At 36.1% G+C, this 18,280-nt stretch overlaps 1 protein-coding gene across 10 annotated transcripts in view; it reads left to right on the top strand.

The window, feature by feature from the left end:
• LOC121369111 (leucine-rich repeat and calponin homology domain-containing protein 2-like) overlaps nucleotides 1-18,280 on the top strand; it is a 139,321-nt gene that overhangs the window by 93,233 nt on the left and 27,808 nt on the right. For 6 of the 10 annotated variants that reach the window (XM_041493991.1, XM_041494033.1, XM_041494000.1 and 3 more), the window contains 4 exons: nucleotides 4,709-4,927; nucleotides 8,240-8,401; nucleotides 11,180-11,501; nucleotides 12,863-13,018. In XM_041493991.1, the coding sequence (XP_041349925.1) occupies nucleotides 4,709-4,927; nucleotides 8,240-8,401; nucleotides 11,180-11,501; nucleotides 12,863-13,018 (859 nt within the window). The remainder of the gene's footprint in view (nucleotides 1-4,708; nucleotides 4,928-8,239; nucleotides 8,402-11,179; nucleotides 11,502-12,862; nucleotides 13,019-18,280) is intronic. The other 4 variants (XM_041494009.1, XM_041493978.1, XM_041494042.1 and 1 more) reach the window with 2 other exon arrangements.

Raw genomic sequence — 18,280 nt, 5'->3', positions numbered from 1 at the left:
TGATTCTAGGTTCAGAGGTACGTACCTTTTTCTTTATTGTCTAAATTTAATTTTGAGCTATTACAAACACCAGGTCAACCAGATACCAGGCTACAAATGTAGCTGAATTCAGTGCCTCCACAAATCACAGAAATCAGGTCAGAATGTGTAAGATTACGAGATGGAATCACAGAATATCTATATTTGTATATCATTGTTTTTACCATTCTGGCATAATACCTTTTTTAAAAATCCCCAAATTTAATGTCTGAATACACATTGAATTTGCCAAAATTGATAATTTAATCTAAAACTTACATGTAATGGTAAAAAACAACAACCCTGGAATAGCTGAACATATTTTACACTGCCTAAACAACAAGCCTGGAATAGCTGAACATATTTTACACTGCCTAAACAACAAGCCTGGAATAGCTGAACATATTTTACACTGCCTAAACAAACTATGGATCAGCGGCTTTAATATGCAGGTTTTATTGTACATCATTACCTTCCAAATCACCCACTATGATGAACCCTGGTAACTTCATAGTTTCAAAAGGAAAGTTTATTTAATTTTGTTACTATTCATTTTCTTTATTTTATTTGTTGGAAACATTTTCTGTCTACTTATGTTTGTTTTAAGCTTTTGAATTGGGGTGTTCAGGGGTTGAAACTAACACAGATTTGCCAGCCCGAGATTAACGGAATGGTGTATAGGTCTACATGATATCTGTGTTTGTTAAAGAGCTTGTCGTTCAGTGTATGAGATGTTACGTTTCTGTTTACATGTTCCTGTTTACATTTTTCTGTAAAGCAAACAATATGTAAAGCAAGCTGACAGATTCATGTTTGTGTAAAACAATCTTTCCCATTCCAACCATTGCACCATGACCGGTATATCAAAGGCAATGGTGTGTGCTTTTCTTTGGGAAAATGCATATAAAAGATCCCAGAGATGGGACTTAGCTCAGTGGTAAAGTGCTTGCCTGATGTGTGGCAAGTCTAGGATCGATCCCTGTCGGTGGTCCCATTAGTGTCTTTCTTGTTCCAACCAGTGCACCACGATTGGTATATCAAAGACCATAGTATGTGCTGTCCTGTGAGGAAATGTGCATATCAAGAATCCCTTGCTACTGATGGAAAACTGGAGGAGGTTTCCTCTAGACTGTATGTCAGAATTACCTAATATTTCACATACAGTAGCCAGTAATTAATTAATGTGCTGAAGTAGTGTTGTTACACAAAACAAACTTTTAACATTACTTTGTAAAACATTTAAAAAGTATATGCTTACTACCGTATTTTCCCATGTATTGTGTGCACCGGTGTATAATGTGCAACCCCACGTTGAACATTTATTCCAAGAAAAAAAACATGAACCACAATATAATGCACATCATTTTTTTAAACCACAAAATCGACGGTGAATGCAAGATGTACCATTTTCCCCCGGTCACCAAAATTAACTAAAAGCAAAAACAGTGATATATTCAAGAAAGAAAACATAAGTTAGGTAAGAGTAACTTGTGTACATAGACCTACATGTCACACAAAACATAAGTTAGGTAAGAGTAACTTGTGTACATAGACCTACATGTCACACAAAACATAAGTTAGGTAAGAGTAACTTGTGTACATAGACCTACATGTCACACAAAACATAAGCTAGGTAAGAGTAACTTGTGTACATAGACCTACATGTCACACAAAACATAAGCTAGGTAAGAGTAACTTGTGTACATAGACCTACATGTCACACAAAACATAAGCTAGGTAAGAGTAACTTGTGTACATAGACCTACATGTCACACAAAACATAAGCTAGGTAAGAGTAACTTGTGTACATAGACCTACATGTCACACAAAACTTAAGTTAGGTAAGAGTAACTTGTGTACATAGACCTACATGTCACACAAAACATAAGTTAGGTAAGAGTAACTTGTGTACATAGACCTACATGTCACACAAAACATAAGCTAGGTAAGAGTAACTTGTGTACATAGACCTACATGTCACACAAAACATAAGCTAGGTAAGAGTAACTTGTGTACATAGACCTACATGTCACACAAAACATAAGCTAGGTAAGAGTAACTTGTGTACATAGACCTACATGTCACACAAAACATAAGCTAGGTAAGAGTAACTTGTGTACATAGACCTACATGTCACACAAAACTTAAGTTAGGTAAGAGTAACTTGTGTACATAGACCTACATGTCACACAAAACATAAGTTAGGTAAGAGTAACTTGTGTACATAGACCTACATGTCACACAAAACATAAGTTAGGTAAGAGTAACTTGTGTACATAGACCTACATGTCACACAAAACTTAAGTTAGGTAAGAGTAACTTGTGTACATAGACCTACATGTCACACAAAACATAAGTTAGGTAAGAGTAACTTGTGTACATAGACCTACATGTCACACAAAACATAAGCTAGTACTTGCGTACTTACATGTAACACATGCATAAATCAATAAAATAATTATATACCCATACACTGTAAATGACTAATTAATAAATAAAAACAAAAATATAGCATATTACAGTTGGTTCTCGTGTCTAACGTGAATGCGTAAGATTTCTAATTTTATAGTAGTATCGTATATTTCTGATTTGATGGAAATGGCCGAATTAACTCATGGAAATTACAACTATTTACGGTCCATTTTTGTGTACTTTTTGGGGAGGTATGGATGCTTTTTTACTTTTATTTACATTTATTACAACCGTCACAAGTGAAAAGTGATTTTTAAAAGGGTTTTGGCATTTCGTTGTAATGAACACTGTCAATAACCTGTAAAATACAGATTGACAATTTTTTTATGGGTGATCACTGGAAATTTAAAAAAAAAAAAAAAAAAAAATTCTATTGTTATGTATAATGCAAACCCCAATTTTTAACCTGTATTTTTCGGAAGAAAAAAAGTGTGCATAATACTTGGGGAAAATACGGTAGTCCAACTGGAGGGGACTATAGGTTTTCATTCTATCCTGTCTGTCTGTCTGTCTGTCTGTCTGTCTGTCTGTCTGTCTGTCCATGTGTCCCACTTTGTCGGACTTCATAGCCCTTGAACTTGGAGATAACCAGATTTGTTTTCCAGACTTTTTCTTCCCCCCCCCCCCCCCCCCCAAGTGCCTTAAGTTATTGATGTGAAATTTTGTGAAAAGCATTATTGTATACTTTAACATATCAAGGTTTGACTTTCATGGCCATTTAATGGGGTTATGTAAAGCTAGCTGTTAGCTTGGTGCTGTATAAAGCAAACTTATTTCTATTCATGCAAAGTAATCCAATTATTTCATGCATATCCTTTTTTCTGCTTTACAACTCTGCATATAGTGCATACAGGCTTGGTTACTATTGCTGCTTGTCTACTAACATAAAATTAACAGTTTATTTATAGAATACGTGGTTTTTGTTTTGGAAAATTTAGCTTTTGCAGGCATCGAAATAAATGAAGAATGGTCGTCTGGGTTACTGGGAGGTTACTATATGATCGCCACTCTACATCCCTCCAAGTTGAGAATGCTATTTTATTCCCGACAACTTACAATTAAACTAAAATGAAATCGCATATATATTTTGATTTGTTTAATGAATAAATATTTAACGATAACCAAGCAGAAAAACTACGTCAGCTACTGGGTGTGAGATAATCAAGTATAAGATGTCGTATACAGTGAATCTTGTCTAAACCGGATCACTCTGGGGTCTACTATTTAACCGATTTTAGACAGGATCAGGTGTTTAAAGGGTCACATTTTAGAATTTAGAAAATTTGGGAACTAGAAACTTGGCTGGTTTTGACAGGACTCCGGTTTGTTCAGCATCTGGTTTAGTCAGGTTTCACTGTATAAATATTGAATCAGTATACTGAGAACAACAACAAGAGTAGGGTGTTCGTCTGCTTATGAAGGACTTCAGTAGTAAGAATAATGATAACAGTAAACTTGATAAATTTTGTCGTTTAAGCTATGGATTACCAGGGGCCTAATTCACAAAGGTCTCTTAGGCTCAGCTAGACAACAGAGTATGCTGTTTGCAAGTCTTTTAGCATTGCACTGTGAGATCACAAAGTTGTGAGAGTTTAGTGAATTAGGCCCCAGATTCTTAATTTGTGGTAACCTCTACATTGGTGACCAGACATGATGGTCCGATTTCTCGTTGACAGTTTAACGCTGATTCTTGGTTCAGATTCATTTTGAGAGAAGAGATCAACTGAACTCTGTATTCCGCATTAACAATCCAGTTGTGATCTCCACTCAAAATATGTCTGATCTGAATAATTTTACGCATGTAAGTTTATCTGACATAATCTCAGGCACATTTGCAGGGGATGGATTTAGGGGGTCAGAACCCACCCCCTTGCCCTGCAATTTTATTATATTTTTTTTTTTTACAATATATTTTCCTGGGGGTATGAGATAAACCCCACCCCACCCTCATCAGTTCCATTTGCCACAGTCTAGACCCACCTCCACTAAAATTCCAGCACACATGCCTGGATTTATAGTTCATTGTAAACCAGAGTTACCTGAGCTTAGTTCAGTATTTTAGCCTGTTGTATTTACAGCAAGGACGAAAAATCTGGCCTGTGTTTATTTCGATGCCTGATTTTTACTTCTTTTTTTTTCTTTTTTTGCCCTTTCCTTACCCAGTTCAGGTTTAAGGATTGTGTGAACCTGAATTTTGCATGCAGACTTTTTGTTTCAGTTTTGCCTACTCTCCCGTGCATGATGGGTACTATAGCTCGACGTACCACAACGCATCATTTGAGTATGGTCGTAAACATGACTCGTCGTTTGAGTACAGTCGTAAGCACGACTCGTCGTTTGAGTATGGCAGTTTGCGTCATGACTCGTCGTTTGAGCGTAGCTTCGATAGTTCGTATGATGAGCAGTACAGCACCTATATCAAAGAATGGGCTTATAGGTAAACGACACATCCGTATCAACTCACATTTTATAGTGCTGGTGCATTGTGGGTAGTTTTGTGTGTATGTGTGTGTGTGTGTAACATTTTGCTTTTTCCCAATACAACATCAAATATGTTTAATTGTACCGTTTATTTGTTATTTTATTAAACAAAATTTACTAAATATTTTGTTATTAACTAAATAAAAATATATGTGATAGTTAATGTAATGTTTTATATGGTGAAGAAATAGAATGTGTGTCTTTTGTTATTGAAGTGGTGCTAGGCAATGAATCATATAAAGTTTTAAATAAAATTAAACATTATATCGCAAGACAATGAATTTGGATGCTCTGTTGAAAATGTCCATGTGAATTTGGAGGGGAGTGTGAATAATCCCTCACCGTTCCTGGTTCCTGCAATTTGCAGAGCCATGCAGGATACTTTCTAAGTGATAATTATACATAAAAGCAAAACATGAAATCTCTTATTTCTCACAGGGCCCATTCCAGAAATAATTACTGAGGGTGGGAAGGAGGGGGACAAGATATTTTGATGGATAGTGGATATATGAAAACTTTTTAATGCCAAAATAATTTAACAGTGCAACCTGTCTATAAAGGCCATCTAAATTACCTAAAATATGGCTTTTATGTAGAAATATTTATTTTTGTGAAGGAAGATAATTCAGAGATGACAATTGTTCAGATTTTCTCTGAATTCTTTATTTTATCATTAGAATAATACAGTACCTGTTACCCCCCCCCCCCCCCCCCCCCCATGTGATATTAATTCTGAAATGGCCCTAAAACAGCTTTCTTGTGTTGGGAGGAGTAATTATTAATTGTGTGCTTTTGTGTTGGCTTTGTCATGGCTTTCTATGTGCTGGTTTGAAAATCTGTGCTGTTATATGGGCACTCATTTGTGGCTATTGTGCAGGCCTGCTGGATTGTGTTTTGTGTGCTATTTGTGTAATTGTAATAATATATATATATATATATATATTGTAAGATAAATACTAGATTTTGGTATAGTCACAATGACAGGTACACATTTAATTTTTTAATTTTTTATTATTATTTTTAAAGGAAAGGAATGTTTGTTTAATTACACCGTGACACATTGGACTGTCATTGACATTAAAGTTATGACCCTAGTTCTCGAAATGGATACCTTTTTAGTTTTGCATTAAATAAACCTCTGGAACTACAACAAAAACAAAGTTAACCAGAAAGACAATAGATTTGCCATATTTGGTATGTACTGTCCTGTCTGAGAAAGGGCACAGAAAAGATCTCTTGCTCTTGAAAGAGTAGCTTAAGGCCCCCCCCCCCCCCCTCTCTCTCTCTCTCTCGATCTCTTTCTGTTTCATTGTGTCTGTCTGTGCCTGTCTGTCTGTCTCTCTCTGTCAAGAGAGAGAGATCGACCAAGTATCAAAATAGTCGTATGTCATAAGAAATAGCCATTGTTTAAAATGTGCCAAATTGTTTTTAAAGTTCTAAACAAATATTCCTTTCCTTGAATACTGGCTAGCCATCACTGTATTAATTATTAACCACTGTTTACTTCACTCATTTTTTTAAATATTTTGTATTTGTTTCCCACTGTTTTTGTTTGAATATTTTTTGCTACAATGTTGAATTGTTTAAGATAAAAATATTATTATTGTTTTATTTTCTTCTCTTTGAAGCATTTCACTTTTATCTTCTTTTTTTCTTTTTTTATTGAATAATTTTAATGAATATATGATATCACTAAGTTGTATTTGTAAAGTACCTGAAAACTTGACAAAATAAAAGCCATGAAAGCTGATAGATGTTACTTCTCAGGGATTGACAGTGTGCACATTTTATTTTTACATTTTAAAAATGTCATTTTGATATTTACATTTTTGCATTTATTTAGTTTTCACTTAAACTGGAGGTGTACATTTTGGTTTTACATTTAAATTTTTGCATTTACGTCTAGGTCTAAATTATTGCATTATTTTTCATTTTTCATATTTAAAACTTTAAGTATTAAATATACGTGTAGGTCAGACTAATGTCATACCGTATTGTTTGTATGTATGATGCATCGTTTAAGTCAGATTGTGGTGATGTGGCAGATGATATGACCAATGAGATGTATGGTGCCAATGCTTATTACATCTAGTATATTACCACTGGGTATTTAACAGAATAAGTGACTATTCAGGCCCGTAGGAACAATATCTTTTAGTGGGGGACACAACCTCTGGAGGGGGGTCACAGCCATTTTAAAGTTTGGGGTACAAGTCATATTTTTTCCTTTATTTATATAGTGTTCAACAAAAATTCCCCCCCCCCCGTTCCTATGGGCCTGTTATTGGGTGCATGAAGACAGTTATAACCGTATGGTTTGGAAAGAGGGCATGTGTGTTTGCATTTTGGGAAGTGGTATATATATATATATATATATATATATATATATATATATGTGTGTGTGTGTTAAACATCATTTCGTGGTTCAGGAAAATTATATAATTCTGTTATGGTAATAGGTATACCTGGTACAGTACAAGAATGTTTATGAAACATGTGTGATTACTTCATATGTGATCATTCCAGCCAGAGCACGACAACTGGTATATCAAAGGCCGTGGTATGTGTTATCCTGTTTGTGGGATATTACATATAAAAGATCCCTTGCTACTAATATGAAAAATGTAGCGGGTTTCCTCTCTAAGACAATATGCCAAAATTACCAAATGTTTGACATCCAATAGCTGATGATTAATAAATCAATGTGCTCTAGTGGTGTTGGTAAACAAAACAAACTTCTTCTTTTTTCATATGCGAGTACTGGTAACTTAGTGACAGTATTTGTTTTTGTTCTGATTAAAAATAAATAAAATAAATGTACTATTTGCTCTTTTTTTTTTAAAGTCTTTGGAGTTCAGTCAAGTGTTTTTAAAAAAATGTGTTGATTGTGTTGGGGCAATATTAGCATGAAGTGAGGTTAATATTGTCATGCATTGAGGTTAATGTTGGCATGTAGAAAGGTTGAGGTTAGTATTGTCATAAATAAGGTTAAGATTTTTCGTGGAATTTAAGTTTAATATTGCCATGGACTGAGATTAATATTGTCTTGAAGGGAGGTTAATATTGCTATGAAGGGAGGTTAAGTTTACCATGAAGTGAGGTTATGATTGTCATGAAACGAGGTTAATATTGTCATGAAGGTAGGTTAGTATTACATCAAATGGGGTTAATAGTGTACCGAATCACTGTTAATATTGTACTGAAGGAAATTAATGTTAGAAGAAAATTATATTTCTGACATTAATCTCCCATTTGTTTTTGTATCTAGAAACAAACAGCAGCTTGGAACCTCACAGAGCCTCAAGGAGGAGAAGAAAGTGCAGAACGCCCAGTACCGCCGGACAACCTCCGACACGACAGTCAGGAAGGCTAATACCAACCACAACAACACCAACTCTCACATTGATAACCTCAATTATATCAACCGAAAGTAAGTTCTTCTTCATTAATATGGGGTGGGGGGCGACAAAACAACAACACTAACTCTCACATTGATAACCTCAATTATATCAACCGAAAGTAAGTTCTTCTTCATTAATATGGGGTGGGGGGCGACAAAACAACAACACTAACTCTCACATTGATAACCTCAATTATATCAACCGAAAGTAAGTTCTTCTTCATTTATAGGGGGTGGGGTGGGGGGAACCACAACAACACCACCAACTCGCACATTGATAACCTCAATTATATCAAGTGAAAGTAAGTTCTTCTTTATTTATATGAGGTGGGGGGAGACAAAACAACAACACTAACTCTCACATTGATAACCTCAATTATATCAACTGAAAGTAAGTTCTTCTTCATTAATATGGGGTGGGGGGCGACAAAACAACAACACTAACTCTCACATTGATAACCTCAGTTATATCAAGTTAAAGTAAGTTCTTCTTTATTTATAGGGGGTGGGGTGGGGACAAAACAACAACACCAACTCACACATTGATAACCTCAATTATATCAACCGAAAGTAAGTTCTTCTTCATTTATAGGGGGTGGGGTGGGGGGAACCACAACAACACCACCAACTCTCACATTGATAACCTCAATTATATCAAGTTAAAGTAAGTTCTTCTTTATTTATAGAGGGTGGGGTGGGGACAAAACAACACCAACTCACACATTGATAACCTCAGTTATATCAACCGAAAGTAAGTTCTTCTTTATTTATATGAGGTGGGGGTGGGGGGGGGGACAAAACAACAACAAAAATAAAACATTTGCTGCAACCCAGACTGGTTTAAAAGTAGATTGTGAATGTAGACCCAATGGTTTTCCGTTTTAAAAAAAAGCTATTTTTCACTTCATGTTTTTGTAAATTCTGTTTCATATCCGTTTCAGAATACAATATGTAGGCCTAATTAACAATTTAAATAACACAAGTTGTGACAAATTAACATAACAGGCAGACAACGCTGTTTACTTTTTAATTTTTCATACTTCTTGACAAAATATTAATTTTTTAAGTTTTAAAAGATGAAAAAAATAAAAAGTACCTTTAGTCAAATATATCATATTAAAAAAAAAAATTACCACTGGGTCTGTTTTATTTGCTTTGTACGAAACCAAAACAAGGGTCCGAAAATTGGCTGGCGTCGCTATTTGTTGTTAAGTCAAAATAGGCCTTCATAATTAGTAGCGAAAAATCGGAGCAAAGTTTACAATTATAACAACTACATAAAGCATAATTGTCCAACAACTGAGTGCACTGTTTTATTCAACGGGGCTCAGTGTTAACAAAACGTAAACATTTATTTTTATCACCGCTTTGACAATCTAACGTTGTTTGCAATGTGAAGTATGCGCATGACACAGTGGAAATAAAGTAACAATGTAATTTTCAGCCAGCCGTTTTTTGCTAAACGTTTGCAAACATATTTTGACTGGTTCCCGAAGTGGTCATTCGGTTTAATGTGTAGCCTAAAAATCAGTCTTCCAAAACGAGTGTTAGCAACAAACCGCTGGCTGAACTTACTCCTGAAAAAACAAAACTGTCCCGTCTGCGCAGGCGAAACAGACTAAGCAGTAAACCAGTCCCAAGTTCAGCCAGCAAACGTTTCGCTAACGTTGGCGAAGTATTTGGTTCCCAACGTGGCCATTTGGTTTACCGTGAACCGCATAATACAGTCTAGCGGATGTTTTTCTGTTCTGTCTGGCTGAATGTAGCCCCGGTAAATACGACACTACCCGTTTGCCAGTAGTACTGCACACGGGCCAATTGTCAGTTTTACAGTGGGGCGCGATCATTTTGGGTAATGCAATAGTAAAATGGTATTAATTTTTTCAACTTCGTGGAAAATCGTAAATCTGTTTCACAATTGGAATTCTGTGAATTCCGTCGGTTTTTCACGATCGCAGAAAATCACTGGGTCTATGAATGTAAGAAGGCATTCTTAATAATTTTATTTAATTTGCCTTTATTTCTAAAAATAATCTTTTCTTCTTTTGAATTATTTTTTTACAAATTTTAATGACAAAAAAGGAGAAATCATGGCCATATATATAAGTGATTTGGATTGATGATTATCTTTAAGCTGTACCAACACAGTTCTTTTGTAATTTGGAGGATTTGGTCAGAAAACAGGTCAAACAAAATGTACTTAATAAAATCTCTTTAAAAAGAAATGTTTGCTGTTTGTATTAAGTTAGTTTGTAATTTTAAAATGTCGCATGTTCACAAACTTCAATTAAAATTCACATTTCGCAATTTGGCGAACAACCATTTAAATTCTACATATCTTAACAAAATTAAGATTGTCTTGATGGCACCCTGATTTGAAATACAATTGAATCAAACTTTTTATAATATGCTGAAGAACTAATCTATATAATCAGTATCAGTTTATTTCAGTAAATCCTGCAACTACTGTACCTGCATAAACGTATACTAGCAGATTATGACTTTTGAAATCAGTCATGTGATGTTACATGCATAGCTACATTACAGAATCGCTCATTGTACATTGTAGATTAAATAACAGAAATAATAGCTATTCCCCATAATTTTTATGGACTGCAGGATAAAAGTAATAACTAGTTAATGATGTAGGATATCGGCTTTGTCCTGTTCAGGCCAAATAGGAAATTCCACTCAGCAAACATTGTGGAATGTCCCATTCTTACCTACACAGGATAGAGCCGATATCCTACATCGCTAACTAGTTGTTCTCTATGTCTATGTATTAAGTTTTATTTTATTTTATTCCAGTGGCGTTGCTGAAGAGTTCAACACATCAGCTGACTCTGTCTCGACAAATGCCAGCCCTCGGACATCCATAAGCTCTCAGAGTTCAATTCCCACCAGCCCTGCCACTACACCAATATCAAACATACCACTGGTTACGAGACTCCAGTCTTCGGACAAAACCGGCTCAAACCAGTCATCTCCGGTGGTTAGACGGGCCAGGGCTGGAGACCGGTCGGGTGTTTCGAGCCCTGCCACATCTCGAGTGGGTTATAGAGCAGGGACGGCCAACACAAATTCTCGCATACAGCCGCCATCGACGAAACGAAACAACACTGTGAACCCAGTACGTTACAGAAGTCTTTCGGGTTTTTTTTAATAATCCTTCTCCGGGTTAAAATTGGACAGAACATAAATAGCGAGATTATTATACAGGCTTGTGCGTCATACTGATATTACAAAACAAGTGTCAGGATGTTTGTATTGCGAGTGTAATACATGAATTCTGACGCAAGTTTCGTGAAATGAGTACAACTCACACGTGCATATAATCATTTTTTTATTATTGATATTTTTATATGAATAACAAGGGCCGTCTCAAAATGTTTTAACCACAACTAGAAGGAGATGATGAAATGACATCATATTTCACATGCACAGTCTGAGCTAGGACTGAGGAAGCAACATCATGTTATGATGTTGCTTTTATTCAGATTACAGAATTACACTTGTTATTAAACGTGTGCTTTGTGTGGTTTTTATTAACTCAGTTATGTTGAACCATGTGGATAATGATAATTGTTAGTACAGTAAAACCTCTCCGAACCAGGGTGTCTGTAAACTGAAATTCCCTCAAAACCAGATATTTTTTACAGTCCCTGTTTAAATACCAGTACAATGCAGAACCTCTCTAAACTGAATCCCTCTTAAAATCAGACTTTTCACTTGGTGTCCAGTTTTGAAGTGTTTCACCGTATATAAACAGGTAACAATGGCGGCGATTTTGAAAACTCGTACACTGCTGACAATGCTTCAGGTTATTTTCATCACCGATTCTCAGTGACCTAGAAAACACTTTGAAATTTAGTTCTCAGGAAAATTGTTGCAAAACCTCTATAATTGACTACTATATTATATGTTTTGTCACTGGTATTTTTGTAAGTCTCTGTATGGGTTTTGTTTCAGTTGTCTATATGGGCAATCCACACAAACGGTCCAAGGCAGTCAAATTTTAAATTTGAATCTTTAGGAATGTTAGAAAAATTTAATATCTGCTCCTGTGAGTAATAAAAACAAATTTCTGTTGACATTTAGTGACTTACATGAACTTTTTCTTTTAGTGACTTCTTTTGAGTGACTTACATGAAATGTTTGCGCATATCAGAGTAATACCTTGCATGACATGTTTTCATATCCATCTTTTGAAGTGATGGGATTTCAACATATACATTGTCAGTCTTAATTTCTTTTTAAAATGTCACTGTTTAAAATAGAATTATTAGTTAATAATAAAAGTTAGTTTTGTTTAATGACACCACTAGAGCACTAGGGTCATTAATCATCGGCTATTGGATTTTAAATTAAAACATGTTACCATTTTGAATCAAGTTTATGTCCTGAGTAAACTAATTAATTTTTTTTAATGAAATTTAACTTCTGAAATATTTTATGATTTTAGTATGTTTTGGTGTTTTTTGTTGTTTTCAGCAGCAGGAAGATGAATTCAAACAGAAACAACAGGCGCTTAGCAACAAGCATCAGTCTGAGTCGCAGATTCTCAAGAAGAGGCTGGAGGAGTCAAAACTGAAACACATCCAGAAAGAGGCTGTTCAGAACTACGTGTCTAAGGTTTCTGCGTCACGGGTATTTCGTGTTTAGTGTTGTGTTTTTACTTTCTTTATCTTACGTTTACATTTTGTTGTGTACCGTATTACACTGGCAATAAGCCCAGGGCCCGTGCTTATAAAACTTTTTAGAGTCCAGACTCAGTCTCTAATGACGTCACACGTATGCAGTTTGTATCGAGTTGTCATGACATTACTGTCTCAGACTCTATTAGAGTCCAGTCTAGACTCCATCTCTAATGACGTCACATGCATGCAGTTTGTATCGAGTTGTCATGACATTACTGTCTCAGACTCTATTAGAGTCAACTCTAGACTCCATCTCTAATGACGTCACATGTATGCAGTTTGTATCGAGTTGTCATGACATTACTGTCTCAGACTCTATTAGAGTCAAGTCTAGACTCCATCTCTAATGACGTCACATGTATGCAGTTTGTATCGAGTTGTCATGACATTACTGTCTCAGACTCTATTAGAGTCAAGTCTAGACTCCATCTCTAATGACGTCACATGTATGCAGTTTGTATCGAGTTGTCATGACATTACTGTCTCAGACTCTATTAGAGTCAAGTCTAGACTCCATCTCTAATGACGTCACATGTATGCAGTTTGTATGGAGTTGTCATGACATTACTGTCTCAGACTCTATTAGAGTCAAGTCTAGACTCCATCTCTAATGACGTCACATGTATGCAGTTTGTATGGAGTTGTCATGACATTACTGTCTCAGACTCTATTAGAGTCAAGTCTAGACTCCATCTCTAATGACGTCACATGTATGCAGTTTGTATGGAGTTGTCATGACATTACTGTCTCAGACTCTATTAGAGTCAAGTCTAGACTCCATCTCTAATGACGTCACACGTATGCAGTTTGTATCGAGTTGTCATGACATTACTGTCTCAGACTCTATTAGAGTCAAGTCTAGACTCCATCTCTAATGACGTCACACGTATGCAGTTTGTATCGAGTTGTCATGACATTACTGTCTCAGACTCTATTAGAGTCCAGTCTAGACTCCATCTCTAATGACGTCACATGCATGCAGTTTGTATCGAGTTGTCATGACATTACTGTCTCAGACTCTATTAGAGTCAACTCTAGACTCCATCTCTAATGACGTCACATGTATGCAGTTTGTATCGAGTTGTCATGACATTACTGTCTCAGACTCTATTAGAGTCAAGTCTAGACTCCATCTCTAATGACGTCACATGTATGCAGTTTGTATCGAGTTGTCATGACATTACTGTCTCAGACTCTATTAGAGTCAAGTCTAGACTCCATCTCTAATGACGTCACATGTATGCAGTTTGTATCGAGTTGTCATGACATTACTGTCTCAGACTCTATTAGAGTCAAGTCTAGACTCCATCTCTAATGACGTCACATGTATGCAGTTTGTATGGAGTTGTCATGACATTACTGTCTCAGACTCTATTAGAGTCAAGTCTAGACTCCATCTCTAATGACGTCACATGTATGCAGTTTGTATGGAGTTGTCATGACATTACTGTCTCAGACTCTATTAGAGTCAAGTCTAGACTCCATCTCTAATGACGTCACATGTATGCAGTTTGTATGGAGTTGTCATGACATTACTGTCTCAGACTCTATTAGAGTCAAGTCTAGACTCCATCTCTAATGACGTCACATGTATGCAGTTTGTATCGAGTTGTCATGACATTACTGTATTAGAGTCAAGTCTAGACTCCATCTCTAATGACGTCACATGTATGCAGTTTGTATCGAGTTGTCATGACATTACTGTCTCAGACTCTATTAGAGTCAAGTCTAGACTCCATCTCTAATGACGTCACATGCATGCAGTTTGTATCGAGTTGTCATGACATTACTGTCTCAGACTCTATTAGAGTCAAGTCTAGACTCCATCTCTAATGACGTCACATGCATGCAGTTTGTATCGAGTTGTCATGACATTACTGTCTCAGACTCTATTAGAGTCAAGTCTAGACTCCATCTCTAATGACGTCACACGTATGCAGTTTGTATCGAGTTGTCATGACATTACTGTCTCAGACTCTTAATAGTCAAGTCTAGACTCAGTCTCTAATGACGTCACATGCATGCAGTTTGTATCGAGTTGTCATGACATTACTGTCTCAGACTCTGTTAGAGTCAAGTCTAGACTGTAAAGGCTCTATAAGCACCAGTCCAGACAGTTATTACAACTCATTATTAATATGGCAGGGAACATTTTGTTTTTAAAATCTTGATTAGCGATATTTCTAGTCGATTGAAAATTGATTAGCAACTACTGTTTAATTTTTTAAAATTGAGTAGCGATCTCTGAAACTTGTGTAGCAAAATGTTCCCTGCAAGGGATGGGCTTATTCATAGCCAGGGCTATCCAGGTGGGTTTTTTTTGTAACAGATGAAAATGAAGTAGGATGTAAATGACAGAAAAGTGATGAGCTTAATACCACATCTGATTTATCATTTACACAGTACCATTTGTTATTAATCAGGGATATTAAATTTCTGTGGATTCGTGGGTTTCCAACTTCTTTGTGGTCATTTCAGATTCATTATCCACGGGAGTCTTATAAATGTGGGTTCAAGACTAGTGTTTCACACATTTATAAATGTGGGTTCAAGACTAGTGTTTTACACATTTCAGATTGATAATCCGCGGGAGTCTTATAAATGTGGGTTCAAGACTAGTGTTTCACACACTTCAGATTGATAATCCGCGGGAGTCTTATAAATGTGGGTTCAAGACTAGTGTTTCACACACTTCAGATTGATAATCCGCGGGAGTCTTATAAATGTGGGTTCAAGACTAGTGTTTCACACATTTCAGATTCATTATCCGAGGGAGTCTTATAAATGTGGGTTCAAGACTAGTGTTTTACACATTTCAGATTGATAATCCGTGGGAGTCTTATAAATGTGGGTTCAAGACTAGTGTTTTACACATTTCAGATTGATAATCCGCGGGAGTCTTATAAATGTGGGTTCAAGACTAGTGTTTCACACATTTCAGATTCATTATCCGTGGGAGTCTTATAAATGTGGGTTCAAGACTAGTGTTTCAAACATTTTTTGTCTTGGGGCTTATTCCTAGTCAAATACGGTACTACTATTTTATTATTATTTGATGCTAGGAAACAAAAAAAGGGAGTTTAACAATACCTAGGAACATTTGTACGTCGGTGGGCCTATTGGGCTATTTCTCGTTCCAGCCAGTGTACCACAACTTCTATATCCTGTCTGTGGGATGGTGCATATAAAAGATCCCTTGCGACTGATGAAAAAAATGTAGTGGGTTTTCTCTCTAAGACTGTGAAAAATTACCAACTGTTTCACATCCAATAGCTGATGATTAATAAATCAATGTGCTCTAGTGGTGTCATTAAACAAAACAGAACTTAACTCATCTAGACTGAAAGGGAAAAACTACTGCTTCCACATAGGCTACTCCTGAATAGCACTTCCTGATGGTGTCGTTAAACAAAACAAAACCTACTTGTCTAGACTGAAAGGGAAAAACTACTGCTTCCACATAGACTACTCCTGAATAGCACTTCATGATGGTGTCGTTAAACAAAACAAAACCTACTTGTCTAGACTGAAAGGGAAAAACTACTTCTTCCACATACCGTATATCGCTGTGTATTAGCCGACTTTTTGATACAAAATTTATCAAGTCAAAGGCTGGGGTCGGCTTATCTAAGGAGTCAACATTTTACTGGAAATGTAAAGTTAGAATAGTGACGTCACGGCTCGACTCGATCTATTGTCATTATTGTGCTCTGCATTTCCGCTTTCATAAAGGTTTAATATTGCATTTTAACACAAGCTATTACAAATAAAAGATATTAAAATTGTATATATATGTTCATCTTTAATAAATGTTGGTGTTTAAAAGTTATTTAGTAATATTTATCTGTTTAAACAACAATAAATAGTGACCGATCAAAACAATTTCGGAAAACTTCGCAGGTCACGTGTCATTACAAAACTGCTTACTAAACCGGTGAACACGTTAATTGTTCCAGCTTCATTTGTTTTGTTTGTCGGCTTGGGATTAATCGACACGGGTGGTTGGGTATGGTAGGGTATAGCCGACTAGTAATGAAAAGACCGATTAGCACAATCAACAATGCAAACAGTCACTGTGTTTTTAACGTGTGGCTGCAATCAAGAATGTTTAGGTATATTTCGCTATCTCGGTACTTATATTTTACGAGAAATAAATTAACCGGACACCGTTTCTATAAATAGAAATCGGCTACTGCTTCCGGATAAGTTTGCTGTGACAAATGACGTTTGAAAGCAGATGTACTTTGTCATTTTGTAGAGACCACACAGACATCTGACTTGGTTAGTTTTATATAGGGGGGTCGGCTTATATACAAGGTCGATAATTTTAAAGCCGATATGGAGGGTGAAACTAGGGGGTCGGCTAATGCATGGAGTCGGCTAATACACAGCGATATACGGTAGGCTACTCCTGAATAGCACTTCCTGATGGTGTCGTTAAACAAAACAAAACCTACTTGTCTAGACTGAAAGGGAAAAACTACTGCTTCCACATAGGCTACTCCTGAATAGCACTTCCTGATGGTGTCGTTAAACAAAACAAAACCTACTTGTCTAGACTGAAAGGGAAAAACTACTGCTTCCACATAGGCTACTCCTGAATGGCACTTCCTGATGGTGAGGATAACATAAACTAGAGACTGGCATTTCATATATGAGTTATCGGTCTGGTTGGAACAGGAAAAAACAACTGTAGGACCAAAACTGATATTACAAGTGGTATTACCGTATATCCTGTTTGATACAAGAGCTGTTTTGGAAATTGTTTTGCCAAACTATTGAATTCTGTGGATGGTTTGTGTTAAGAAAAATGCCACCCATATCTCCCTCACTGTGTGATATTTGTAGAACAATCCTCTGCATCAATATGTGCTCTTCATTTTATGATTTTTTATTATTATTGTTGTTGAGTTTTAGTTTTTGATTCAGATTCAGATTTGTTTTTGTTACTTGTTGTAGCGTTCCATTTGATTTTCTTTAGTTTTATAAATATTTTTGTAATTCATGTTTGTCTGAATAGCACGTGCATATATTTATTGATCACCCATATGGGCTCAAATATACAGGGTAATATTGTTTTGATCTCTGCACTGTGTGCAGATTGCTTCCACAGCCACTGATTGGCTAGCTTAAAAATGACGATGTTTGTTTGCTTACTTGCCATGGCGGAACTTCACTTTCCTATAATGTTTCCATTCATGAGTCAGATTAC

This window comes from Gigantopelta aegis, chromosome 1 (assembly GCF_016097555.1).
Source record: "Gigantopelta aegis isolate Gae_Host chromosome 1, Gae_host_genome, whole genome shotgun sequence".
NCBI classification, from domain to species: Eukaryota; Metazoa; Mollusca; class Gastropoda; order Neomphalida; family Peltospiridae; genus Gigantopelta; species Gigantopelta aegis.
Note: the sequence above shows the minus strand (reverse complement) of the source record. Positions and strands in the feature narration are given on the sequence as shown.